At 43.0% G+C, this 27579-nt stretch overlaps 1 protein-coding gene across 10 annotated transcripts in view; it reads right to left on the reverse strand.

Annotated features, from left to right (window-relative positions):
• Positions 1 to 26716, reverse strand: part of LOC140202572 (suppressor of tumorigenicity 7 protein homolog) — a 205620-nt gene extending 178904 nt beyond the window's left edge. For 3 of the 10 annotated variants that reach the window (XM_072267587.1, XM_072267589.1, XM_072267584.1), the window contains exon 1: positions 26270 to 26711. In XM_072267587.1, coding sequence (XP_072123688.1) covers positions 26270 to 26423 — 154 coding nt within the window. In that variant the 5' untranslated portion in view covers positions 26424 to 26711. Of the gene's footprint in view, positions 1 to 26269 lie in introns of all 10 variants that reach the window. The other 7 variants (XM_072267586.1, XM_072267588.1, XM_072267585.1 and 4 more) reach the window with 6 other exon arrangements.
• Between the last annotated feature and the right edge of the window lie 863 nt (positions 26717 to 27579).

Consider the following 27579-nt stretch of genomic DNA (forward strand, 5'->3'; position numbering starts at 1 on the left):
ACTAATTTTTATAGATGCACCGTAGAATGCATTCTTCTAGGGTGCATCACAACCTGGTACGGAAGTTGTCCTGTCCAAGACCGGAAGAAGCTGCAGAAGGTCGTGAACACAGCGCAGCACATCACACAAACCAATCTTCTGTCCTTGGACTCACTTTACACCGCACACTGTCACAGCAGTGCTGCCAGGATAATCAAGGACACGGCCCACCCAGCCAACACACTTTTCGTCCCTCTTCCCTCGGGGAGAAGGCTCAGGAGCTTGAAGACCCATACGGCCAGATTTGGGAACAGCTTCTTTCCAACTGTGATAAGACTGCTGAACGGATCCTGACCCAGATCTGGGCCGTACCCTCCAAATATCCGGAGCTGTTTTTTTTTGCACTACCTTACTTTCCATTTTCTATTTTCTATTTATGATTTATAATTTAAATTTTAATATTTACTATCAACTTGTACTCCAGGGAGCAGGAAGCACAGAATCAAATATCGCTGTGATGATTGTACGTTCTAGTATCAATTGTTTGGCAACAATAAAGTATAAAGTATATGGTGACATATATGCACTTTGATAATAAAATTTACTTTGAACTTTGATGAAGCATTCTTTGATGTCACCTGTTGCTGGAAGTCCACATTACTGCTCCACTACTGGCAACGGTAACCTTGGTCGTTTATTTACTTAGTGATATGGTGTGGAACAGGCCTTTTTGGCCCAGAGAGCCACACTGCCCAGCAACCCACCTACTTAACATTAGCTTAATTACAGGGCAGTTCACAATGACCAATGAGCCTATTAACCAGTACATCGTTGGACTGCTGGAAACCAGAGCACCTGGAGGAAACCCACATAGTCACGGGGAGCGCCAGGACTGAACCCTGACGGCCCAAGCAGTAATCATGTCACGCTAGCCACTGTGCTACCAGGGCACACGTGTACTATATCACTGTATCAGCCTACAGTGGTATATGTGGAATAAGGCATTGGAGAAGCACTGTGTGTGTTAAGTGCTAGTTATACAGAGACTATGATGTTGCTTCTTCCTACTGCTTAGTATAGGAATAAAGTTATTCATGTCTTGTAGCACAACACTGCTGGTGATTTGACAACATGAGTGTACCAGACTGTGCTATAATATTGATAGTACTATACTCCTTTTCCTGCTTGATAGAGCTTGAAACTGTTGTTTGCATTTCACCCCACCAGCAACATTTTCGCATTACAGTGAATTTCAAGAGGGCAGTTCTTCGGCTTGAGTAGGTAGTGCAGGATCTAATTTCCGATTTGCAGTCTAAGCCTCCAAACAGAAGAGGTCCGCTCTCGGTGCAGCTGCTTCCAAGAACATGTGCCGGTGTCAATGTCACTAAGCACAGAAACAGCACAAAGTTTAAAATTACAGCCAGCCTGAATGGACTTAGTCCTCTTCTCAAGTACACAGGGTATTTGCAAAAATGACTCAATCCAAATAACAGGTAAAACTCCTCGCCAGTGTCAACGACTGAAGTGTCGCGGGAGATCGGAACATCGCGACAGCAGTGTACGCTACTGTCGAAATAAGTGGCACCGCAGACTGTAACATCGAAACAGCGAGCTGTTGGTCCCCCTCTCGCTGTGGCAGGAGCGGTATCTCTCTTTCCCTCAGTAGTGAGAGGGAGAGAGAGCCTGTGGCATGTCGAACTGCTGGGATGAGCAGTGGTTTTTTACAGTCTTAGATCGTGGTCTCTTTGGGGGCTTTTCTATTGCTTGGATGGTGGGTGGTGAGGGGTCAGTGCTTTTGCTAAGGTAGGTGGGGGGAGGGGGAGGGGGAGAGTTGATGCTTTGCCACTGTTTGTGTGTGTGGGGGTGGCTTTGGGGTTCTAACATTTTACTCACATTCATTTTTTGGGGGTTTGTCTTCTCTTTCACACATGTCTGTGGAGAGCAAAAATTTCAGGTTGTATACAGTATAAATTCCCTGATATTAAATGAACCGTTAAACCACTGAATTCCAGGTAATCTCCCAACAATATAAATATAATGTGACATTCAGTTACCATTCATGACTTCATTATTACACAACAATATTAATTCAAACACCAAACCACCTGCAGAGTTCTGCCTCTAAAACGTTGAATTTTACAAACAAGAGAAAATCAGCAGATGCTGGAAATCAAAGAGCAACACACACAAAATGCTGGAGGAACTCAGCAGGCCAGGCAGCATCAAACAGTACAGTCAACGCTTCAGGCTGAGACCCTTCTTCAGGACCTGATGAATGTCCTTGGCCCAAAATGTTGACTGATTACTCTTTTCCATCGAGGCTGTCTGGCCTGCTGAGCTCCTCTGGCATCTTGTGCATGTTGCCATGAATTTTACATAACCCACCACCAATTTTAATTCTTCTACTGGGAATACTGGCGCTTTGAAATCCCTTTTCAAATCATTCTTTTCCCATTGCTTTTGAGATTTCTGTACGTCATAGAAGGTGGCATTCAGCCCATCTACACTATGCCAGCTCACAGAAAAATCCAGATCTCCTGCTAATTTCCACAATAACCTAGTCTCTCCTGCATTCCCATCAACTCTCCCCAGCTTCTACCAATTTTACTGACAAAGGGCGAGATTTACGGTGGCCAAATAATTCACCAACCTGAAGGTCTTTTGGGAATTGCAACACCCACTCAATCAACAGGGGACCCCAGGCAGCCCATAAGGTCAGGACCGAACCCAGGTCACTGGAGTTGTGAGGTTGCGCACATGAACAGGAAAACATCCCATTGACAGATTTCAAAAGTGTGAGCAGGAATAATATTTGTTTAAGTTTAGAGACACATTACAGTACCAGGCCCTTCCAGCCCAAGGATTCCTAAGCTACCCGATTATGCCCATTTGACCAAATAACCTACTAACCCCTATTCCTCCCACATCTTTGGAATATGCGAGGAGACGGGAGTACCCAAAGGAAACCCATGTGGTCACGGGGAGAATGTACAAGCTCCTTACAGACAGTGGCGGAACTGAACCCACATCAATGGCACTATTAAGTGTTGCGCTAACTGTAACACTATCCTGCTGCCCTACCTAAAAGGAAGTATGATTCCCTACTATAGAATTTGTTGAAAGTAAATTTTAGTATCAAGAGTATATATATATGTCACCACATATAACCCTGAGATTCATTTTTCTGTGGGCACACTCAGCAAATCTATAGAATAGTAACTCTAACAGGATCAATGAAAGATCAACTGGTGTACAGAAGACAACAAACAGTGCAAATGCAAATATAAATAAACAGCAATAAATGACAAAAACATGAAATAACAAGATGAAGAGTGCTTAAAGTGAGATTATTGGTGGTGGGCAACACATATAAAAAATGCTGGTGGATGCAGCAGGCCTGGCAGAATCTATAGGAGGAGGTACAGTCGACGTTTTGGGCCGAGACCCTTTGTCAGGACTAACTGAAAGAAGAGATAGTAAGAGATTTGAAAGTGGGAGGGGGAGGGGGTGATCCGAAATGATAGAAGACAGGAGGGACGGCTCCATATGCGACTCCCTTGTCCATTCGTTCCCCCCCCCCCACCCCTTCCCACCGATCTCCCTCCCGGCACTTATCCTTGTAAGCAGAACAAGTGCTACACATGCCCTTACACTTTCTCCCTCACCACCATTCAGGGCCCCAGACAGTCCTTCCAGGTGAGGCAACACTTCACCTGTGAGTCGGCTGGGGTGATTTACTACGTCCGGTGCTCCCGATGCGGCCTTCTATATATTGGCGAGACCCAACCCAGGCTGGGAGACGGTTTCGCTGAACACCTACGCTCTGTCTGCCAGAGAAGGCAGGATCTCCCAGTGGCCACACATTTTAATTCCATGTCCCATTCCCATTCTGATATGTCTATCCATGGCCTCCTCTACTGTCAAGATGAAGCCAGACTCAGGTTGGAGGAACAACACCTTATATTCCATCTGGGTAGCCTCCAACCTGATGGCATTAACATGGACTTCTCTAACTTCTGTTAATGCCCCACCTCCCCTTCGTACCCCATCTGTTATTTATTTATCTTTTATTATTATTAATAATTTTTTCTCTCTCTCTCTCTCTCCTTTTTCTCCCTCTGTCCCTCTCACCATACTCCTTGCCATCCTCTGGGCTTCCCCCTCCCCCTTTCTTTCTCCCTAGGCCTCCCGTCCGTCCCATGATCCTCTCATATCCCTTTTGCTAATCAACTTTCCAGCTCTTAGCTCCATCCCTTCCCCCTCCTGTCTTCTCCTATCATTTCAGATCTTCCCCTCCCCCTCCCACTTTCAAATCTCTTACTATCTCTTCTTTCACTTAGTCCTGACGAAGGGTCTCGGACCAAAACGTCGACTGTACCTCTTCCTATAGATGCTGCCTGGGCTGCTGCGTTCACCAGCAATTTTCAGGTGTGTTGCTTGAAATTCTAGCATCTGCAGATTTCCTCGTTATTGTTTGTGGGAAGGTCTCAATAGATGAGTGTATTTATCCTCTTTTGTTCTTGAATCTGGTGGTTGAGTGGTAGTAACTGTTCTTGAACCTGGTGGTGTGAGTCCTGAGGCTCTTGTATCTGCTACCTGATGGCAGCAGCAGGAAAAAACCATGGCCTGGGTGGTATGCTGCTTTCCTATGACAGTGTTTCATGTTGATATGCTCAATGGTTGGGAGGGCTTGACTTGTGATGTACTGAGCCAAATCCACTATCTCTTGTAGGATTTTCTGTATTAGTATACAATAGTGGTGCAATTTACCGCCAATTTTATCACGATTAGTATTTCCCATGGTCACTTTAAGTTGAAAAGTACAGATTCTTTATACACAAGATGACAAATACATGACTTCAGAAACTCTCCACACCACCACCTGCTGCTTGGAGTCTGCAACTACAGCAGTATCAGCAACTTACATATACAGGCAACACACATCAAAGTTGCTGGTAAACGCAGCAGGCCAGGCAGCATCTCTGGGAAGAGGTACAGTCAATGTTTCAGGCCAAGACCCTAGCCCATCCTCTGGTGAAAACTTTGATGTGTGTTGCTTGAATTTCCAGCATCTGCAGAATTCCTGTTGTTTGAACTTAAATATCCAATTTATATTTTCAATGATTTCAAGGGCAGATTTTGACATTAATTATTCACTTAAATAAGCATTAAAGTCATAAGCTGAATCTAGAGAGGAGGAATACACAGAGCATGAGCAAGATTTTATATCCATGTAGATAATGCAGTCAAATAAAGGAAAAGATTACATTTCTCCCTAAAGCTGGATACAGCCTGGACAGCAAATAGGAACAGACTACCCAACCACAAAGTTGGTATATGTTTTTTTTAACATCCACGTGCATGTCATTGCTAGAGGAGTTGCTAAAGAGATTTCAGAGCTTCAGACCTTCATTATTTCCACCTCTCAATTTGAGGTCACAGAAAACTAGCGAAGTAACCCTCTGAGCCAAGAATAGTTAACTCGGTACTAAGTCAGACAGCTTTCCCAGTACAGAAATGTTGGCACTAGTATAGGGGGGTTACCAGAGGTAAGTTCGTGCAATGCGTTGCCAGGGGCAGTGGTGGAGACAGATACATTATTGACATTTAAGAAACTCTTAGATAGGTATATGGATAATAGGAAAATATAGGGCAATGTGGGAGGGAAGGGTTAGATTGATCTTAGAGTAGTTTAAAAAGTCAACACAACATCATAGGCCAAAGGGCCTGTACTGTGCTGTAATGTTTTATACCACAAGATAGGGTGATACTTTTGCGGTGATGGGCACCTTCTCAAAAATGGTTAAACGGCTAGAAATAGAGAAAGAAAACAAAAAGCCTAGGTGTCATGCTGCACGAGTCACAGATAGATAAAATGTAGGTGCAGAAAGGCCCTTTATTGCAAGAAGATTTGATTACAAAAGAAATTGCATTATGATTACACAGGGGCCTTGGTGAGACCACATGCCAGAGAAGAAAAAGCAACACAAAGAGAAAGCAGCAACTATTCACAGAACTGGTTTCTGAGACATTGGGTTCATCAGGAAGAGAATCACATTCACACAGCAAGGAAGCAGGCCCTTCAGCCCATCATGCATATACTAACCCCATTTACCAGCACTTGGTCAGTAGCCTTGTCTGCCTTGGCAATTCAAATACTCGTCCAAATGATTCTGAAAAGTTTTGATACAGCACCTGCCTCCAATTCATTCAGACATATGTTCCAGATTACAATCACCCTCTGGATCAAAACGTTCTTCCAGGAGGATCTCTGAGAGCATGTGAGTAGGCTAATCTTCACTCACTGAGACAGGCAGAAAACATGCTATCCCTAAGTTATAAATCGGTTACTAGAATAAACTGATTTTGTTCTCGAGTCAGAAAATAGACAAAAATCACTTGATATAGCAATCATACCTCTTCAATATTGTGAAATACTCTCCAGTTATTTAAAATGGAAAAGGGACGGTTGAGAGAGAGGCGGGGTGGAGAGTGAGAGGGGGGAGGGTGGAGAAAGAGGAAAACGGAGAGGGTAAGAGGGAGACAAGAGAGGGGGAGAAGTAGAGGGAGGGAGGGGCAGAGGGAGAGTGGAAAGGGGAGAGAGATGGTGAAGGGGAAGAGGGGAAGGGGAGGGGGAAGGGTGTGGGAGAGGGAGGGGGAGAAGGATGGTGTAGGAGATGGAGAGAGGGAAGGGGAGGAAAAGGGGAAAGGGAAAGGGGAAGGGGAGGGGAGAGGGGGAGAGGGGGAGAGAAAGGGGAAGAGGGAGGAGGAGAGGGAGGAGGAGAGGGAGGAGGAGAGAAAGAGAGAATGTACATACATCAGATTGTTGAACTTAATAATATTATGGAAGCTGGTTCATATGTAGGTATGATCATAAGTCAGGCGTTTATAACCCAGTGGCAGCCAGTCGAGGTCTTGACAAAGTGATCTGGGGAGATTGGTCCCCTAAGCTGTGAAGCACCTTCAATTACTCCAAAAGCCTGAGGTTTGGTAAAATACTGAAAGGCTTTTATTCGCTGTACAATACGACCTCCACAGTGAGTGTCTGCCCCCGGACTGAGGGGGGAGGGGCAAGGCGAAAACCTTTATACAGGACTCTGTGGGAGGAGCCACAGGGGCAGTCAGCAGAGGGGTGTGTCCAGACAGGTAACCGAGTTACAACGTATATACATGGTTTACCACAAGCTGACAAGTGTGAAGCTCACAATAAGGGGTGGGTGATTTGGAACGCAGATGATGATGACTGTTTGAAATTCTCCACTAATGCATACAAAATTGATATCAATAGATTTATAAATACAAGAAGGATCAAGGGATAAGGAAAATAGTGTTAGGTGTGACATGTTGAATGGGCTACTGCTGCTATCTCTTAGGTTAAGAAAAGTGGCTCAATTCCATAAGTACTGAGAATACATGATTATGTGTATGACAGATCCATTAAAAAATTAAAATAGTGAGAACATAAACTTATAAATATTTTATGTTTGGGATTTTTAAAATAGTAGTACCCAGACCTTTTATAAAGCATTTTACAGAGGACGGGATGTGACTTAAGCATGCAACAGTTTAAATTTTCTCGTTCTGCAGTTGCTGTTATGGCGGATGTTCATGATTAGTTCCATCTTGTTCAAACCCAGCCAAGATATCCACTTGCCTGAAGATACACATACAGATTTGCATGCTTTTTTTTGAAAAAAGAGAAACAAGCACATGCAAGCCAAAATACCCACAAACTTCCCAACTATTTAGGCAGTGGTATTTTCAAATGTCATGGCAAATTTCCCGAGGGCTAAGTCAACGTTAATTGCGAAGCAACCAACATGGACTAGCAAGCACTTGTATAAAGATTGTCTTGTCGTGAGGAGAAGTGCCAGTTAAGGCGGCTGTGGAAAGCTTTCTTCTAATGTCTCATTGACAAGAAAGGGGGAGAGAGAGCGCTTTTGTGATATTTCACTGCAATTCAGACAAAAGGCCTTCTGCTGCTACTGCTTGAATCTCAACGCAGCACATTCCACATTAACACAACTTAGAGAAGAAACATACCATCTCAGAAAACAAAGCAAACCTGGATTTCAATCTGAATCCTAAAATTTCTCTCTCATGCTGGGGTAGAGTTCCACATGCCAATTCCTCACAAAAGCAGTCATCAAACTCAGAGAAAATAATGGTCCAGAAACAGGCCATTCAGTCCATCTGGTACACACTAACCACCAAACACCATTTATATTAATCCTATATTAATCGCTTTTTTTAAAAAATTGCACTACATTCTTGTCAACTCTCTCCAGCTTCTTCCACTCCACTACACAATTCACAATATAGTAGCTAATTAACCCACCACCAGGTGTGATTTTGGGATGCTGCAGCAAACCAGAGCACCTGTCGGAAACCCACATGGTCATGTGCAAACTCCACAGCGACTACATCCCAGGTCAGGATTGAACTTGCAGTCCCTGGTGCAGTGGGGCAGTAGTTCTAGCTGTGACATTGTGCTGTTCGATTGCAGCAGGGTGTCAGGGCAAAAACTTGGTCAAAGGGGCAGATTCTAAGTTAAGGGCAAAGGAGAACAGATCGGGCAATGAAAGGATATTTGTGAGGAAATTCCAGAGCTTACAGTCTGGACAGCTGACAGCATAGCTGCCAATTGATTCAATTCAAGTTTAATTGTCATTCAACCATAAATGAATACCCATGACTACAGCCAAATGAGACGGTGTTACTCCAGGGCCAAGATGCAAAACACAGTACCAACAGTCACACACAGCACAAAGCACACATAGCACATACAAGATAGCAAGCACATGTAAGATACCAGTAAGATACAGCATGCAAAAAAAAAATCCAGGCCCCGAGTCCATGTATGTTGCAGAAATCTGCAGTCAACGACAATGAGGGGTGCATTATAAAAATTAGAAATATACAAGATGTCCGAGGAGTTGGTAATGTATTGTATTTTGCTGATAACAGTTCTAGAGCCCAATTTCACCTATCGTCAATTCTATGCCACACTAATTAGACCTTAAGATATAGGAGCAGAATTTGGCCATTTGACCCATTAAGCCTGCTCCACCATTTCATCATGACTGATCCAATTTTTCTCTCAGCCCCAGTGTCCTGCCTTCTCCCTGTATCCCTTCATGCCCTGGCCATTAAAGCATCTATCAACCTCTGCCCTAAATATACATAAAGATTTGGCCTCCCCAGCTGCCTGTGGCAAAGAATTCTACAGATTCACTACTCTCTGGCTAAAGAAATTCCTCCTCACCTCCGTTCTAAAAGGACACCCCTCTATTCTGAGGCTGTGTCCTCTGGTCTTAGATTCTCCCACTATAGGAAACATCCTCTTCACATCCACTATATCAAGGTCTTTCACCATTCAATAGGTTTCAACGAGGTCACCCCTCATTCTTCTGAATTCTCGTGAATACAGGCCCAGAGCCATTGAACACTCTTCACTTGACAAGCCATTCAATCCTGGAATCAATTTTGTGTACCTTCATTGAACCCTCTCCCGTTTCAGCATATCCTTTCGAAGACATGGGGCCCAAAACTGCTCAAAATACTCACAGTGAAGTCTTACCAGTGCTTTATAAAGTCTCAACATTACATCCTTGCTTTTATATTCTAGTCCTCTTGAAATGAATGCTAACATTACATTTGCCACCTCACCACAGATTCAACTGCGAATTAACCTTTAGAGAATCCTGCACAAGGACTCCCAAATCCCTTTGCGCCTCCATTTATTTTATTTTCTCTCTATTTAGAAAATAATCAACCTCTCATTTCTTCTACCAAAGTGCACAACCATACATTTCCTGACACAGCATTCCATCTTCCTTTCTTTGCCCATTCTCGTAGTCTCTCTACTTCCTCAAAACTGCCTGCCCCTTCATATTTCTTCATACTGTCTACAAACTTTGCAAAACAGCCATCAATTCCATCATCCAAATCATTGACATATAATGTAAAAATAATCAGTCCCAACACAGATCCTTGTGGAACACCACAAGTCACTGGCAGCCAGCCAGAAAAGGCTACATTTATTCCAGCACTTTGCCTCCTGACAATCAGCCACTGCTTTATCATGCTATAAGTTTTCATGCAACATGAGGGGTTTATAGCTTGTTAAGCAGCCTCATGTGTGGCACCTTGTCAAAGGTCTTCTGAAAATCCAAGTACACAACATCAATTGATTCTCCTTTGTCTATCCTAATTGTTATTTCTCTAAAGAATTCCAACAGGTTTGTCAGGCAAGATTTTCCCCTGAGGAAACCATGCTGACCACAGCCTATTTTATCATGTGCCTCCAAGCACCTTGAGACCTTGTCCTTAATAATTAACTCCAACGCCTTAACAACCACTAACGTCAGACTAACTGGCCTATAGTTTCCTTTCTTCTGCCCCTCTCTCTTCTTGAAGAGTGGAGTAATATTTGCAACATTCCAGTCTTCCAGAACCATTCCAGAACCTAGTGATTCTTGAACGATCATTACTAATGACTCCACAGTCTCTTCAGCCACGTCTTTCAGAACCCTGGGGTGTACACCATCTGGTCCAGGTGACTTATCTACCTTCAGACCTTTCAGTTTCCCAAGAAACTTCTCTCTAGTTATGGTAACTTCACACATTTCGTGACCAGATACCTGGAACTTCCACCATACTGCTATTGTCTACCACAGTGAAGATTGATTGCAAAATACTTATTCAGTTCACCAGCCGTTTTGTTGTCCCCAATTACTACCTCTCCAGCACCATTTTCCAGTAGTCTGATATCCACTCTCACCTCTCTTTTACACTTTATGTATCTGTAGAAACTTTTAATATCCTCTTTAATATTATTGGCTAGCTTACTTTTATAATGCATCTTTACCTTATTAATGACTTTTTTAGTTGCTTCTGCTGTTTTTTAAAACCTTGCCAATCCTCTAACTCAGCACGAGGAATTCTGTAGATGCTGGAATTTCAAGCAACACACATCAAAGTTGCTGGTGAACGCAGCAGGCCAGGCAGCATCTCTAGGAAGAGGTATAGTCGACACTTCGGGCCGAGACCCTTCGTCAGGACTAACTGAAGGAAGAGCTAGTAAGAGATCTGAAAGTGGGAGGGGGAGGGGGAGGTCTGAAATGATAGGAGAAGATAGGAGGGGAGGGATGGAGCCAAGAGCTGGACAGGTGATTGGCAAAAGGGATATGAGAGGATCATGGGACAGGAGGCCCAGGGAGAAAGGGGGGGGGGAACCCAGAGGATGGGCAAGGGGTATAGTCAGAGGGACAGAGGGAGAAAAAGGAGAGTGAGAAAGAATGTATGTATATAAATAAATAAATAAATAAATAAATCAATAACGGATGGGGTACGAGGGGGAGGTGGGGCATCAGCTGAAGTTAGAGAAGTCAATGTTCATGCCATCTAACTCAGCGATCATTCTTGCTCTAATTACCACCTACTATCAATAAACCTCATGCTTCCATTATCTGGGTGGGGATGGTGGGGTGGGCAGTGGTTTGGAGGTGGGGGAAAGAATTGCAGGCTATCGTCTGAAACTACTTCCTCAAGAAAGATTCTGCCACTTTTGATACCTGCAGAGTAAGCACTACACCAGATTTGAGGAAATAACATTTCCTGGATAATTGTTTGAACACTTTTTCATATCTAAACTTACAAATTTTCACCGGAAGTAAATTAAAATTTAACACCAGAATTTCCAAAGTATGGTCTTTGGAATATTTCAATTAGTTTGTTACACAACAACTCACAGCCCTAACTCCCTGTTTGAATTATTTAGTCCCAAATCACAAAGATCCACATCTGTCTGCTAATTGAGGAAACACTGGTAACAGTTGTCCCAATCAGTTGCTTCTAAGTATCATCCAACAAGATAAAGATTTCCATTAAGTCTCCCTTCAAGGATATCCCAATTTGTTCTGCAAACTATGGAAGTAGATTTTTAAGTGTATCTATACTTACATTGCAGAATGTAGTTAGCATGACTAGTAAATTTGCGGATGAAAGCAAAATTAGTGAAGATTGCCTAAAGACTGAGTTATACTTGTGCGTCAAATGTATGCTGTAGGCACTGCATACCCTATGCCGTAGGGTGACATGGGCCTCCCCAAAAATGTAACTCACACGTCGTGGCGACGTAGACCGCAACAACTGTGATTGGTCCGCTTGGCAGCATCACATTTCCTCATACGCATTTTCGGTTGCTTTTTTCCGCCACGTCTGTACACCGATGTGAAATAAATGGTTGGAGACGATGAACCAAATCGTCAAATCTACCTGCCGACATCCGAAAATATTTGAAACGCATTTCGTCGTCCATGTCTCTCACGAAGAAACTCAACACGGTGGCAATAGAAACCTCACCGCCAACTAGCGTTTTGGCATAGCCCGTACGCACAATTATAAATCAGCCTTAAGGTTACAACGAGATCTATACTGACTGGGGAAGTGGGCAAAGGAATGGTAGGTGAACCAGGGCAGTAATACACGGTGAATGGGCAGTTTTGTCTAACAGGGAGTTGTCAGATGCAAGGATGTAGTTCCCTGAAAGTGGTAACATAGGTAGACTGGATGGTGAAGACAACTTATAGTTATACTTGGTTGGCACTAACTACAAGAACTGTTATGTCACCAATCATGAGTAAGATTGCACTTGAATCTTAGTCTGCAGTCCTACTCACCATGCTACAGGAAGGATGTGATTAATGTAGGGGAAGTGCAGAAAAGAATGAAGACCTGCCTGGGGCAGTTTTCTCTGTAGTGAAGGAGGCTCAGCAACGCCTTATGGAGGTTTATGAAATTATGAGGGGTATGGGTAGGATGGATCGTTGCAGTCTTTTTCCCAGGGTCAGGTAATCTAATACTAGAGGGCACAGACTTACGCTGAGAGACAAAAATTCAAAGCGGACCTGAGTGGCAACTCGTTCACACAGATGATGGTGGGAATATGAAATGAGCTGCCAGAGGAAGTGGTAGAGCAGGATACAATCACAACATTTAAAAGACATTCGGACAGGTACCTGGATGGGAAAGGTTTACAGCAAGGGCTCGCAACCTTCCTTTCTGCCATGGACACCTACTATTTGCCAAAGGGTCCATGGACCCCGGGTTGGGAACCCCTGGCTTAGAGGGATATGGACCAAATGTGGGCAAAGGGGCCAAGCTCAGATAAGCACCTTGGTCTGCTCAGACCGACTGGGCTGAAGGACCTACTTCAAAGCTGTTTAATTCTATGGTTCTTGAAACTGAAACTGCATTCTCATTCACGCCATAGTGGACAGAATTTATCCAGACTAAACCCACAGATTAGGGCATGCTATCTCAGATGATGACCATGATCCTGGGATTTCAAGGTCCAGTCGTGGCTTTACTTTTGTATTCATGCTGGTTCTCCCTCTAGCTCGACATCACAACAGACCACCACCAATAAATTATTGTGATCTCCAAGTACTGCACCATCCCTCAGGAATGTTATTACCTCGAAAATGGCTGCGAAAGAATCAATTTCTTTGTGGTATAACCTCACCCTGCATGCTGCACCACTTTTGATAGTTACAGATAAACAGATCATCAAATTGCCAGTGAGGAAATGGAAGAAGTAGCAGGGCAGAGGACAAGGGAGAAGAGCAGAGGAGAGACATTCCTGTTTTAGCAGCTCCAGAACAAGAAAGTAAGTGAAAATGCTGATATAAATAAATAAGTCATCAAAATCCTGTTTTACTCAACTCAGTCACAGTCAATAATAATCTGGTGCAACACTGAGGCAATGAAAGCTGACTGAGATTTTATAGCAACTGTCAGCCATATTTGATAATATGACAGGGCCTGAAGCCAACTTCTCACCACCACGGAAACTCCTCTCCCCAGTAGAAGAGAAACTTCTGCCACATAAGTTAAGGCTGTACAGAGTAACAAGCTACACAGAAATGGACACATGATGATAGGACAGTATGCAAAAGAAATCGGCTTCAAATCCAGACCATTGTTTTAATAAATTATAATTACTGCACACAAAAAGTGCCTACTGATTGAATGAACTTTGTTCTTTGTTTTATTTTTTTGTCAGTGCCACAAGATTTAGATTGAGTGCTCAGAATGCACACTATAGTCTCATCACAGCCTGACCAAAGCATGTTGGACATATCAACGTTGGAATCAAGCTCTTTAACTTCATGCACTTTTTAAAAATAACAACGTTTGGTAACAATCCTTTTAACATAGATAGGTCTATGGATGACAGCTTCCAAAAGCATAACAAATAAAACAAAATGCTGTTTGCAACAAGCACAAAATGCTGGAGGAACTCAGCAGGCCAGGCAACATCTATGGAAAAGAGTAAACAGTCAACGTTTCGGGCTGAGACCTTTCATCAGGACACTGGGGACAAAATACTGTTTGTCTATTTGGAGATTTATCTGAATTTGCACAATAATAAAACCACAACTTGAATTCAGAGATGACCCTGTTCACCCATTTGTTGTGTACTTTCACCAAATACATAGTCTCAATCAATATCCATTAACCAAAACATTTACTCATGTCTGGCCACTTGAACTGCATCTTTCACCTGACTGTTGCTAACCTATCTTACTGGAAGAAGTCCTCAATATTTAACACTCCCTCTATTTTAGTATCACATTTTCAAAGCTTTAGTACTCCCTATGCCCAGGTCCAAGTGTCCATTGTCAGTCCAAGTGGAAACTAATATGCTGAGCATGAGAATGTCTGCAGATGCTGGAAATCCAAAGCAACACATATGTTGAGGTACCTTTCTACCATCTCAGGTACGACTATCTATGCTATTTGTTCAAATCCTGGCTTACAGTATATAGAACGTAGAACAGTACAACACAGAAACTCAGCAGTGTTGTTCTGAGTCCCAGCATTTTGTCTATTTTCTTGTGATAGTACAGGAACTGGCCCTGTGGCCCATAGTACCTGTGCTGGCAATGATTCCAAACAACACCAAGACCATCTACCTACAGATGATCTATAATCCCTCCATTCCTTTCATGACACAAAGGTTGGAGGTGTTGTGGATAGTGTGGAGGGCTGTCAGAGGTTACAGCAGAATATTGATAGGGTGCAAAACTGGGCTGAGAAGTGGCAGATGGAGTTCAACCCAGATAAGTGTGAGGTAGTTCATTTTGGTAAGTCAAATATGATGGCAGAATATATTAGTAAGACTCTTGGCAGAGTGGAGGATCAGAGGGATCTTAGGGTCCGAGTCCATAGGACACCTAAAGCTGCTGTGCAGGTTGACTCTGTGGTTAAGAAGGTATCCGGTGCATTGCCTTCATCAATCGTGGAATTGAGTTTAAGAGCTGAGAGGTAATGTTGCAGCTCTATAGGATCCTGGTCAGACCCCACTTGGTGTATTGTGCTCAGTTCTGGTCACCTCACTACAGGAAGGATGTGGAAATCATAGAAAGGGTGCAGGGGAGATTTAAAAGAATGTTGCCTGGATTGGGGAGCATGCCTTATGAGAATAGGTTGAGTGAACTTGGCCTTTTCTCCTTGGAGCAATGGAGGATGAGAGGTGACCTGATAGAGGTGTATAAGATGATGAGAGGCAGTGATCGTGTGGATAGTCAGAGGCTTTTTCCCAGGGCTGAAATGGCTAGCACGAGAGGGCACAGTTTTAAGGTGCTTGGAAGCAGGTACAGAGGAGATGTCAGGGGTAAGTTTTTTACGCAGAGAGTGGTGACTGCGTGGAATGGGCTGCTGGCGACGGTGGTGGAGGCAGATACGATAGGGTCTTTTAAGAGATTCCTGGATGGGTACATGGAGCTCAGAAAAATAAAGGGCTATTGGTAGCCCTTGGTAATTTCTAAGGTAAGGACATGTTCATCACAGCTTTGTGGGCAGAAGGGCCTGCATTGTGCTGTAGGTTTTCTATGTTCTATGTTCATGTGTCAATCTAAATGCTTCTTAAAATCCATATCATTCTGTTTTCACCACCACTCATGGCAGAATATTCCTGATACCTACCATTCTCTGGTAAACAAAATGCCCACACATGCATGCCCCCCCCCCACTTTAAAGATGTGCCTGTCACTATCTCAAGCTATGACCTCTTGTATATGATTGATTTCCCCTCTTCTCCCTCTCTCTATATATAAAATATACCCTGTCAAGCAACTATATATTGCTGAACTGAACTGCACTAAACTGAACACTCCTCGACTGCTTCAAGGACTCTGTGGTTTGAGGTTTATTATTCTGTGTGTTTTACGCTTGTTTTTTGATGTTTGCACAATTTGTTCTTTTGTTTTGCATATTGGGTGTTCGATGTTTTCTTTGAACCTGTTCCATAGTGTTTCTTGGCTGACTGCAGGAAGGCAAATCTCAGGGTGGTATACTGCATACATACTTTGATAATAAATTTACTTTGAATCTTAATATCTCCTGACAAGCAAATATATATTCTTGTTGAAACAGTCTGGTTGAGATTCTCACTTCAACCCAATACCTCCAATACCTCAGGTTGTTTTAGAGTCAAGGCTTCTTTCTTCCAGAATGTTTAAGCTGTAAGAATTGGAAGTTCTAGATATCTGATCACAAGCACGTATACTGTATAATCAGTACAGTTCAGTATAGCTAAAGAAAATAAAGATTCAAAGATTGAAAGAAACGACCCACTAAATGGGTCAGGACTCTTGCATGCAATCAGGACTCTTGCTTCATTTTTTAAATATTGTCGGCTTTCTTTGTGTAACCTTCTCACTGCAGGCTTGTAATGAAGTGGTTGTTACTGTGAATACAAGCAAACAGCAACATAACTCGATAATGCACAGGAATAGCAATGAAACAGGTCATTTCCATTAAATAAAAACGTCTAGGATAAATCAATCATAAAAGTTTGAATTAACCTTCTAAGGGAAAACGAAGGCAATTACTTGTATGAACACTGACACGCCCATGCAAATTTACCATTCAGCAGGAATCAATAATTTAACTCACACTAGATCAAAATTGTATTGACAAAATATTATAAACTGCAACAAACACAATAATACTATATAATACAAAAGAAAAGGACCATGGTCCTTTTGTTTTGTGTATATGTATTAGTCTAAATGTACACATAAACGTTAGAGTTCATTGGCAGAAAATCGATCCAGTTTGCTTCACTTCATTTACTTTTGGTAATGGTACTGAAATGGCTTTGCCTGAAAAGCCAGTACAAGTGAAACATAAATAAATATACTCGCCACGGTCAAGGAACAAGGTGTCGAACTTTCTCCAATGTTGTGTGCTAACTAGCTAACTATACAGTATTTGCACATTCTCCGTGAGACCACTGACTGCATGAGGATTTTCCGACAGCAGTATCTGTCCTTCCGTATGGGCCCTGTGAGCATTTCACCATGTTCTTCTGCTATGTTCGCTGTCTGTTTCCTTTCTCCTTCTTTCTCCTTCATCAGTCCCACTCAAAAGTGGCTCCCCCATTCTTTTTCCTGAGCTGTCTGGAACGTTCCCAAGACAAATCTTATTGGCTAATTCAACAAGCCTAACTTATCAATCAACTGAATTTTTATCTTAAACAGCAAAAATGAACTACTCGATTAACAATGTAGTTAAAGGAACATTTACTGCATTTTGAGAAAATCTGCAGAAAATAAAATACCCAACAGCATAACTATTAATAAAATAAAGCATGGTCTTAAACCAGGGAGCACACACAAAAAACGCTGGTGAACACAGCAGGCCAGGCAGCACCTATAGGAAGAGGTACAGTCGACGTTTCGGGCTGATACCCTTCGTCAGGACTAACTGAAAGAAGAGATAGTAAGAGATTTGAAAGTGGGAGGGGGAGGGTGAGAACCAGGGTGTACATTTGTAACAAAACTTTTCTTACTTTGCTTTCTCCTTCCTTCATAATGCAAATTTATTTTCATCCTTGGGCATGATTTGTATCATGGAGGGGGAAAGTTATAACCTGATGATTATGAAAATACATTGCGGATGAATCATCCTCTGAGAGACCTCATGCCTGAAGCTTTGCCAGAGGACGTGCAAATGATAAGTTAAGGTCATCACCTTCAGACTAGATTGGATTTCCTTTAATTCACTGCAATCACCAACTGATAAACTGCCTTTTATGGAGGTTTAATTTTATTTGTGATCTCAGTTTGATTACAATGGGAAGAAAGACAGGACCAGCAGAAAATATTTCAGTTTCAAGCATTATAACTCAGCAGCCACAGAGCGGCTGGGTAAAGATTCAAAGTCAATTTCAAAGTACAAGATTCTGAGTGAGACAAGAAAAGGGGCAAATGGGAAATATCACTAACACCAGAAGGTTTGCAGATGCTGGAAATCTAAAGTGAATCACAGAAAAAGCTGGAGGAATTCATTTTGTTAGTTCATTGGAACTGGGTGACACACACAAAATGCTGGAGCAACTCAGGAAGCATCCATGGAAAAGAATAAACAGTCGACATTTCAGGCCAAGACCCTTTCAGGACTAAGAAGGAAGGGGAAAGGTGCCAGAATTAAAAAGGTGGGGAAGGTGAAAGAGGCTAGCTGGGAAGTGATTGGTGAAGCCGGGTTGGTGGGAATGGTCAAGGGCTGAGAAGAGAGATTCTGATAGAAGAGGACAGTGGATCATAGAAGGAAGCTGAGAAGCAGGAACTCAAGGGCAGTAATCTTGGGATTACTGCTCGTGCCGCTCAACAGCAAGGATAGGAATAGAATTAGGTGGCAGTTAAATGCGTGACTGAAGAATTGAGGCAGGAGGCAGGGATTCAGATTTCTGGATAATTGGGGCTTCTTCTGGAGCAGGTGTGATCTGTACAAAAGGGAGGTGTTGCATTTGAATCTAAGGGGGAGGCAATATTTTTGCAGTCTGGTGTACTAGAGCTGTTGGGAGTGATTTAAACTAATATAACAGGGGGATGGGCGCCAGTATGATAAAGCTGAGAATGAGCCAGCAAGTTTACAAGTAGATGATGTCCGACAGAGTGATCAGCAGCACTGGAGCTCCACAGGGGACTATCTTGTCTCCCTTTCTCTTCACCATTTACACCTCTGACTTCAACTACTGCACAGAGACTTGTCATCTTCAGAAGTTTTCTGATGACTCTGCCATAGTTGGATGCATCAGCAAGGGAGATGAGGCTGAGTACAGGGCTACGGTAGGAAACCACAAAAGTTTTGAGCCACATATCTCAGAAAGGATGTATTGTCATTAGGGAGAGTCCATAGGAGGTTCACAAGGATGATCCTGGGAATGAACGTATGAGGAGCGTTTGGCAGCTTTGGGCCTGTAATCACTGGAATTTAGAAGAATGCGTGGGGATCTTATTGAAACCTACTGAATGTTGAAATGACACGATAGGGTGGATGTAGAGAGGATGTTTCCTCTGGTGGGGGTATCCAGAACTAGAGGACACAGCCTCAAAATTGAAGGTGACCTTTTAGAGCAGAGGCTGGAATGTTATGATGAGGTTGTATAAGGCATTAGTGAGGCCGAATCTGGAGTATTGTGTTCAGTTTTGGTCACCAAATTACAGGAAGGATATAAATAAGGTTGTAAGAGTGCAGAGAAGGTTTACAAGGATGTTGCCGGGACTTGAGAAACTCAGTTACAGAGAAAGATTGAATAGGTTAGGATTTTATTCCCTGGAGCGTAGAAGAATGAGGGGAGATTTGATAGAGGTATATAAAATTATGGTGGGTATAGATAGAGTGAATGTAAGCAGGCTTTTTCCACTGAGGCAAAGGGAGAAAAAAACCAGAGGACATGGGTTAAGGGTGAGGGGGGAAAAGTTTAAAGGGAACATTAGGGCGGGCTTCTTCACACAGAGAGTGGTGGGAGTATGGAATGAGCTGCCAGACGAGGTGGTAAATGTGGGTTCTTTTTTAACATTTAAGAATAAATTGGACAGATACATGGATGGGAGGTGTATGGAGGGATATGGTCCGTGTGCAGGTCAGTGGGACTAGGCAGAGAATGGTTCGGCACAGCCAAGAAGGGCCAAAGGGCCTGTTTCTGTGCTGTAGTTTCTATGGTTCTATGGTAAGTAGGAATTTTTTTTGGCTAGAGTAGAGAATCTGTGGAACGTTCTGCCACAGACTGCAATGGAGGCCAAGTCTGTGAGTGTATTTAAGGTGCCAGTTGATAGTTTCCTGATCGGTCAAGGATATGATGAGAAGGCAGGTGTATGGGGTTGAGTGGGGTTTGGGATCAGCCATGATGGAATGGCAGAGCAGACTCGATGGGCTGAATGGCCTAATTCTGCTCCAATGACATATGGTCTTATAGTCTCTAAAGGGAGGGGAGGGGAGCCAGGGGGAAGTAATAGGCAGGTGAGAAGAAGTAAGAGTTCAGAATGGGGAATGGGGAGGGGGGGGTGGGAGTAATTTGTTTACCAGAAGGAGAAATTGATATTCATGCTATCATGATGGAGACTACCCAGTCAGAATATAAGGTGTCGCTCCTTATATTAAGAAATACGTTTCCTACATATATGTGAGTTAGCTCAAAGGCAGCACAGACAATTATAAAGAGAAATGTTTAAATAGAAATTATGTCAAAAATGTTTAGTAGCTACTGTTCATACATAAGCTTATAAAGGTTAATCATAACAATGTTTAAGCTATCTCCTGGTTTTATTTCAAAGTGTGTAGGCAGCTTTTCTTAAAAAGGGGAACAGGTGTGTAATCCGAGTCTCTACCCTGCGCCCATAAATGGGCCTTCTCAGCAAGAGGGAAGCAAAACACAGATTAAGAAGCTGGGGTTTGCCTAAAACACTGAGCAACTTTCATTCTGATATGGTGCCCTAAACCCATCACTTTAATCCAAATTCAAGGTCTTTTCTCTGACCGTTACATCATTCTAATAAGTTTCAATGTAAGCACCTCATCTACTGTTTTGGTACATTACATCATCAGAACTCGGACTGAATTTGAAATTTTCAGATAGACAGCCCAGTTCTGATGTAATATTATCAACCAATAAAGTTAACTCAGTTTTCTCCCTCACAGTTGCTACCTGATTTGCTAGACTTTACTCGCATTCTCCTTTATTTTCAGCAACTACTCTTTTTGGTACCTTATTGTTCCTGCATTGCTTTCTTTGTCTTTCTTCTCCATTTTCCCTAAATTTATACCTACATACAAACTACTACAAACAATAAGTCTTCACAAAATTCTCACTGCAAATGTCGATCAATGCCACCCATCTTCTCTCAGTGCCATCCTAATGTGACTTTCCTGCTGTCCTTTCCATCTCCGCACCCCAATGCACCCTAAAACATATTGTTCTGATAACATCACTGACGAGACCATTAACATCGCTTTTTCTCCACAAATGTTGCTTATTCTGCCATGTATTTCCACCATTTTGCATTTCACTTCAGATTCCTAGCATTTGCAGCAGTTTGCTTTTTGTTTACTACTAAAAACACTGTTCAGTTTACAAATTGTAAACAAGCTCTATTTTTTTGTCCCTCAAACTCCAGAAAACCTTCAATTTAACAAAACCCTTGAGTTTTTTTTCATAACGATGGAAAATATTGGAAAATGTTTAGGAAATCATATTTATCTGTGGAAAGAGAAGTTATGCTCTCGATTGAAGAACCTAACATTATGAGACTGCATCACATTATTTGCTTAGGCCTAGAGTAAGACCCAAGTCAAAATGTGAAAGATTAATGTGCGCATTATCCTGAGGCATCAAGATTCCTAAAGTTCAAGGCACAGTTTGGTCCTGGAAAGTGTGTTGACTGGCTGTGTTATGGCCTGGTTTGGGTACACCAATGCCTTTGAGCAGAAAATCCTACAAAAAGGTAGTGGATTCAACCCAGTACATCATGGGTAAATCCCTCCCAACCCTTGAGCACATCTACATGAAGCGATGCCGTAGAAAAGCAGCATCCATCATCAGAGATCCTCACCACCCAGGCCATGCTCTTCTCTCTCTGCCGCCATCAGATAGAAGGTACAGGTGCCTCAGGACTCGCACCACCAGGTTCAAGAACAGTTACTACCCCTCAACCATCAGACTCTTCAACAAAAGGGGATAGCTACACTCTTTAAGGATTCTTTTATCTTGTTATTTCATGCTCATTATTTATTGCTATTTATTTATATCTGCATTTGTTTGTTGTCCATTGATCCTGTTCACAGTTACTGTTCTATAGATTTGCTAAGTATACACACAGGAAAAAGAATCTCAGGCCTGTATGTGATGACAAGTATGTACTCTGATAATAAACTTTACTTTGACTTTCTTTATCATCATGTGCCATGTCTCTGCCATATCACTTGCTTTAATTTGACCTGTTCTCCAGTTTTCTTACTGGACTTGGCAGATTCCAGAAAACAAGAACATATGATCGAGAAACTGAAACGGACTTACTTCCTACATATCAGTGCTGTAGCCTCAGGGGTTAGTGCTGAGCACATTGCTGTTTGTCATCTACATCAGCAAGTTGAACAGAAATATACAGAGTATGGTTAGTAAGTTTGCAGATGGCATCAAAATAGTTGGAAGAGTGGGCATTGAAGAAGGTTGTCAAAAATTACAGGGTGGTCTTGATCAGCTCTGAAAGTGGGCCAAGAGATGGCAAATTGAATTCAGACAACTTCAAGCTGTTGTATTTTGGAAAGTTAAATCCAGGTAGAGCTTTCGCAGCAAGGCCTGAAGAAGCGTTGTAGAATAGAGGGGCCTTGGAGTACAAGTATATAGTTCACTGAAAAGTGGAGTCACAGGCAGAAGGGTTTTGGCAGGGCAATGAGTATTAAAGTTAGGAGCTCATAGTGCAGCTGTACAGGATGGTGATGAGACCTCACTTTGAGTATTGTGTTCAGGTTTTGGTCACTCTGCTATAGGATAGATGTTATTAAACAGAAAACAGTGTCAAAAAATAAAAAGGATGCTGTCTGAACTTGAGGGACTGTGTTATAGGGAGAGGGTGAACAGACTAAGAATTTATCTTAGAACGTAGGACAATAATTGGTGATCTTATAGAGATATATAAAATCATGAGGGACATAGATAGAGTAAGTGCACTCAGTTTTTTTCTCTGAGTTGTATAATCAAGAACTAGAGAGCACAGGTCTGAAGTGAGAAGTGAAAAATTTAATGGGAACTTGAACAGCAACTTTTTCTTTACACAAAGAGTGATATTTTTGCAGAATGAGCTGCCAGAGGAAGTGGTTGAGGCAGGTACAATAATAACTTTTAAAAGACAGTTGGACATGTACATGTATAGGAAAGGTTTAGAAGGCTAGGGGTAAAGGCTGATAAATGGAACTAGAATGGATGGGGCATTTTTGATGGATTTTTTTTCAAGTCAGAGTACCAAGGAATGGAGCCATACAACATGGGAATGGGCCTTTGGCCCAACTGGTCCACAACGTCCAAGTTTATCTATTTTTTAAAATCTTGGTTGTCGTGGACCAGTTTGGCTGAAGGGCCGGGGCCTGTGGTATATGGCTCAGTGACCCGTTCCTTGGGAATCTAACTTGAAAAAATCCGTCAAACTCAATCTTGAACATCTCAAATGACCAAGAATGCACCTGGAAAAAGATAAAAGAAGAGAGATACTTGAACGCATGTCTGAAAATATGTGCTTTAAAGAAGGGAGTGAAAAGCAAACAAAAAAATGTCAGGGAGTAAACTGCGAAAGGCAAAGCTGAAATGATGGAAGTTATTTCAATAATTAGCAGAGTGGGAGCACATGATAGCATTAAATAAGGAGCTGCATTTTAGACGTACAGAACGATGAATTCAAAGGGATCGAAGACCCTAAACTGCAAGATATTAAGGGAGTCATAAGGAAAGGAGGGCCATTAGGAATCCATAATTGAGTTTTCAATCTAAGGGAATACATAAAGAACAGGAGGCAATAAGTGATGAGAAGGAGTGAAGACAACATATAGGCAAAGTTTCAGGTGAGTTAGGGCTTGTGCATGGCAAACTTCGGAGCAGAGAGTAGTTAAGTCTACAAATAAAGTGGCGAAATATGCAGTGATTCTGAGATAAAGGCAGATACGGGCAGAGCCGCAGTTATGGACAGAACATGAGTGAATATGATTTTTGAAGCTTATTTTGTGATTGAACAATACATTGAGGTTTTGGACCATCTTATTTCATCTGAGCGAGCAGTTGAAGCAGAGTAATAAACTATTACCTTAAAATACTTCTGCCAAAAAAAATATGTATTTTTTTCATTCCACATAAATTGCACAAGAAACCCACTAATGTGTCTAATTAAACATTTTTCTTACTGCTGTGCTTCTGTCTGCTAACATGCAATTGGAACCTGCCATTTACTCATTGTTTGCTTTTTCGTAAATAGTGAACTTAGGCCAATCAAAACTTCCAGTTACTTACATTTTCCTGTATTCCCAGAGCTGCTTATCACAGGGATTTTGGCCCTGATATTTTGCAATCTAGCTATGAAATCTCTATAGCCCACAACACCAGCTAATCAGGCTTGCCCACAATCTCAATAACAGCCAGGTTTGGTCAGACACATATGAACTCTGGCCCAGTGTCTGTGAGTAAAGGAGATGGAGCTAGAAAGCAATAACCTCCATTAGATGGACAAAATAACATGACTGACAAAGCAAGAAAATATAGTGAGCAGAAGGAAATTTAGGAGTAAAAGTCCCAACATGAAGATGACTGAGTTGCATATACAAAGAGGAGAATTGTAGAATTGGTAAAAAAAAGTAATGACCAAAGTTACTGCTTTATACAGGTAAATAAGGCCAAAGATCAAATAGTGTACAGCTTTAAAACGTTCTATTCCAAACAGCTGCCCCCACTACAGGTTTCAAAAATCATTTCCAACCCACTGCATAGGCTACCAAATAAATAAGTATTTAATGATACGGAACAAGTTATTTTAAAAATTCAAATTATTTAAAGCCAAGTTTCAATCAATCCTGAACTTAAAGGCAAGCATTTAAAAGTAGCAATCACAAAGCACAGTGACATTCAGAGTGTGTGTGTGCGTCTCTCTCTCCCCCTCCCTCCCCACCAGTTCTAGATCTCTCCCTCCCTCCCCACCAGTTCTAGTTGCGTACAAAATATAAGTTTTTGTGGAGCAAACAAAGATTTCGATTCCACATGAACTCTCTGCGCGGTCTTGATTTTAATCTTGACAGGCCAGCTCCAGCATAGGGATTACATTGGAGGTTCAGAAAGTCACTAAAGTCTCCAGCACTGTACCAGTGAATCCTGAAGCGGTCTTCAGGAAGGCACATGGGACTGTTATGGGGAGAAACAGATGGGGAGAGAGGAGGTTAAAGAAGAGTAAGAGAGGTGTGAAAATGGAGGAAGTGGAAGAGGATGGGGGAAGGTGGGCATGTGTGGCGACGTAAAGAGGATGGGGAGGATGCGGGGGGTAAGAATAATGGGGCAGGGGAGTGAAGAGAAGGTGGGAGCAATGGATCAGGGATCAGAGATGAGGGGGAAGATGGAAGATGAGACATTGGAATACTGGAGTGGATCTGGGAACCACTGAATGTTTTCAGCCGGAGAGAGTAAGTGCAACCTGATTACAGACTGTTTGGGAGAGTATCTGGAACATGGGAACCTTGCTTTGGTCGTGAATTGAGGCACTTTTTAAAAGAGGGGGACACCTTGAAGATGACAGACAGTGGTATGGGGGAAGGCAGAGGTGGATTTGGTACTAGGATAGTGACATGGGAAACTGTTAGGTAGGGTGGGCGGGTATGCGACCTTGTGGGGGGAGGGGTAGTGGGGCTCTGGTATCCTACTTGGGGCTGTGTTGGGACTTTGCTGGGGTGGGGTCCATCCTCAGTTTACATCGACCCAGAGCTTGATGAGTGGGGAATACACTGGGGTCCCTGCTTGGAGGTGGGGTGGGATTGGGGACCGGAGGAGGGAGGTGGAATGCAATCCCTATTTGTACAAAAGGAGGGACTGAGTTTCTGGTTGCAGGACGGGGAATATGTGAGAACTGGTGAGGAAAGGCATCTAACATGGAGAGGGCTGAAAGACATACTGCAGGAGAGGGGGGCTAGCTGGCCTTGGTGGGCTCCGGAACCTTGCTAAAGAGCTGGAAGGGTTTTGTCATGCACAGCCGGGATTTTCACTACAGTTTTTTTTACAAAATGTCAAGCGGTGCGGGACTGCCCAGGGAGGGGGTGCGGTGGAGCGAGCGCGGGCCGCATCCCGTTGCCTGTCCGAGACCCGGTTCCACTCCCGGGGACGTGGCTTCACTTTCCTCTCTCCCGAACCGCAGGAGGAGTTGAACTTTTCACTGCTGGCGCCCGTTTCTCCCTCGCCGCCACCTCATCTCACCTGTGCTCAGATTGTCGCTGATCTTCAGGGGAACCCGCAAGATGTAAACAAGGAAAAGCATCAGAAAAAACCACAATGTCCACAGGTAGGTCCAGGACCAGACGATGCACGATTTGAGTTGCTCGGCCAGGCTGCTGCTACCGACTTCAGCCATGTTTCAATTGCTGTCACATCGGAGACTCCAGTGTATTGTGGGATCAGCGCTTCCTCCAGCCCAATGCCCCAGAGCGGCTCAGAGCCCGACTGCAGGACAACACGCATTCAAACGTGGAGCAGAAGGGGCATTTATTGGAGAAAGAGAGAGAAAGCCTGCAGAAGCAATGTGCACAGACAAAGAGAGAGAGAGGGAGAGCGAGAAAGCCAGTGCAGTGAAATATAAAGCTGGAGAACACGGAAGGAAAGAGAATGCAGGAGGCAGAAGGGAATATGCCCCGGAAAAGTGAAAGGACAAGAGGACCTGACCGGAGAGGAAGAGGGAGAATATGTGGACACACATAGATGGGGCAGAAAGGCTTGTGCAGAGATCCAGGGCATGCAAGGAGAGAGAGCGGATTACCAAACAAAAATGATAGAGTTATAAAGAGAGACACTTTGGCTCATCTGATCCACGCTAAACATCATTAACCCATTTGCACTAATCCTACACTAACGCATTGTTTTTCCTCTCCCCACATTTCCATCAGTTCCCTGCAGATTCGACCCCTCACCTGTACACTCGGGGGCAAGTTACAGTGCCCAGTTAACCTACCGGTCTCACGTCGGGATGTGAGTGAAGGCTCGTGGCCAGAGGGAGAATGGGCAGACTCCACGCCCAGCATCCGAGGTCAGATCTCTGGCGCCGAAAGGCAGCAGTTTTACCAGCTGCAGCACTGTGACACCCAGAAGATTTCTGCAGGACGCCCCAAAATCTTTTCACCACCTGTGAGACACATTTGGGAGGAAAGAGATAAACTCTCCATTTGCCTCAATGAGTGTAACGTCAACAGCAATCAACAGCATCCAGGTAAAAACACACTGCTTGATCAACACAGGATCCACCACTTTAAACATTTATTCTCTACTAATGTGGCTACAGTGTACAGCATCTACGAAATGCACAGCAGTTACTGACCTTTGTTAGTCTGAAAGCACCAGCATGAAGATCCAGAACGCAAATACTACATGGGAACACTACCTTTAACAAATTTCTCTCCAAGCCGCAAGCCATTCTGACTGGAAATATATTATTGTTCCTTCATCAATGCAGTCTGAAGCCTGGGAATACTTACCAATAACATCGTGGGGCTCCCTTCATCAGAAAATAACCATCC

Source organism: Mobula birostris, chromosome 9, assembly GCF_030028105.1.
Source record: "Mobula birostris isolate sMobBir1 chromosome 9, sMobBir1.hap1, whole genome shotgun sequence".
Lineage (NCBI taxonomy): Eukaryota > Metazoa > Chordata > Chondrichthyes > Myliobatiformes > Myliobatidae > Mobula > Mobula birostris.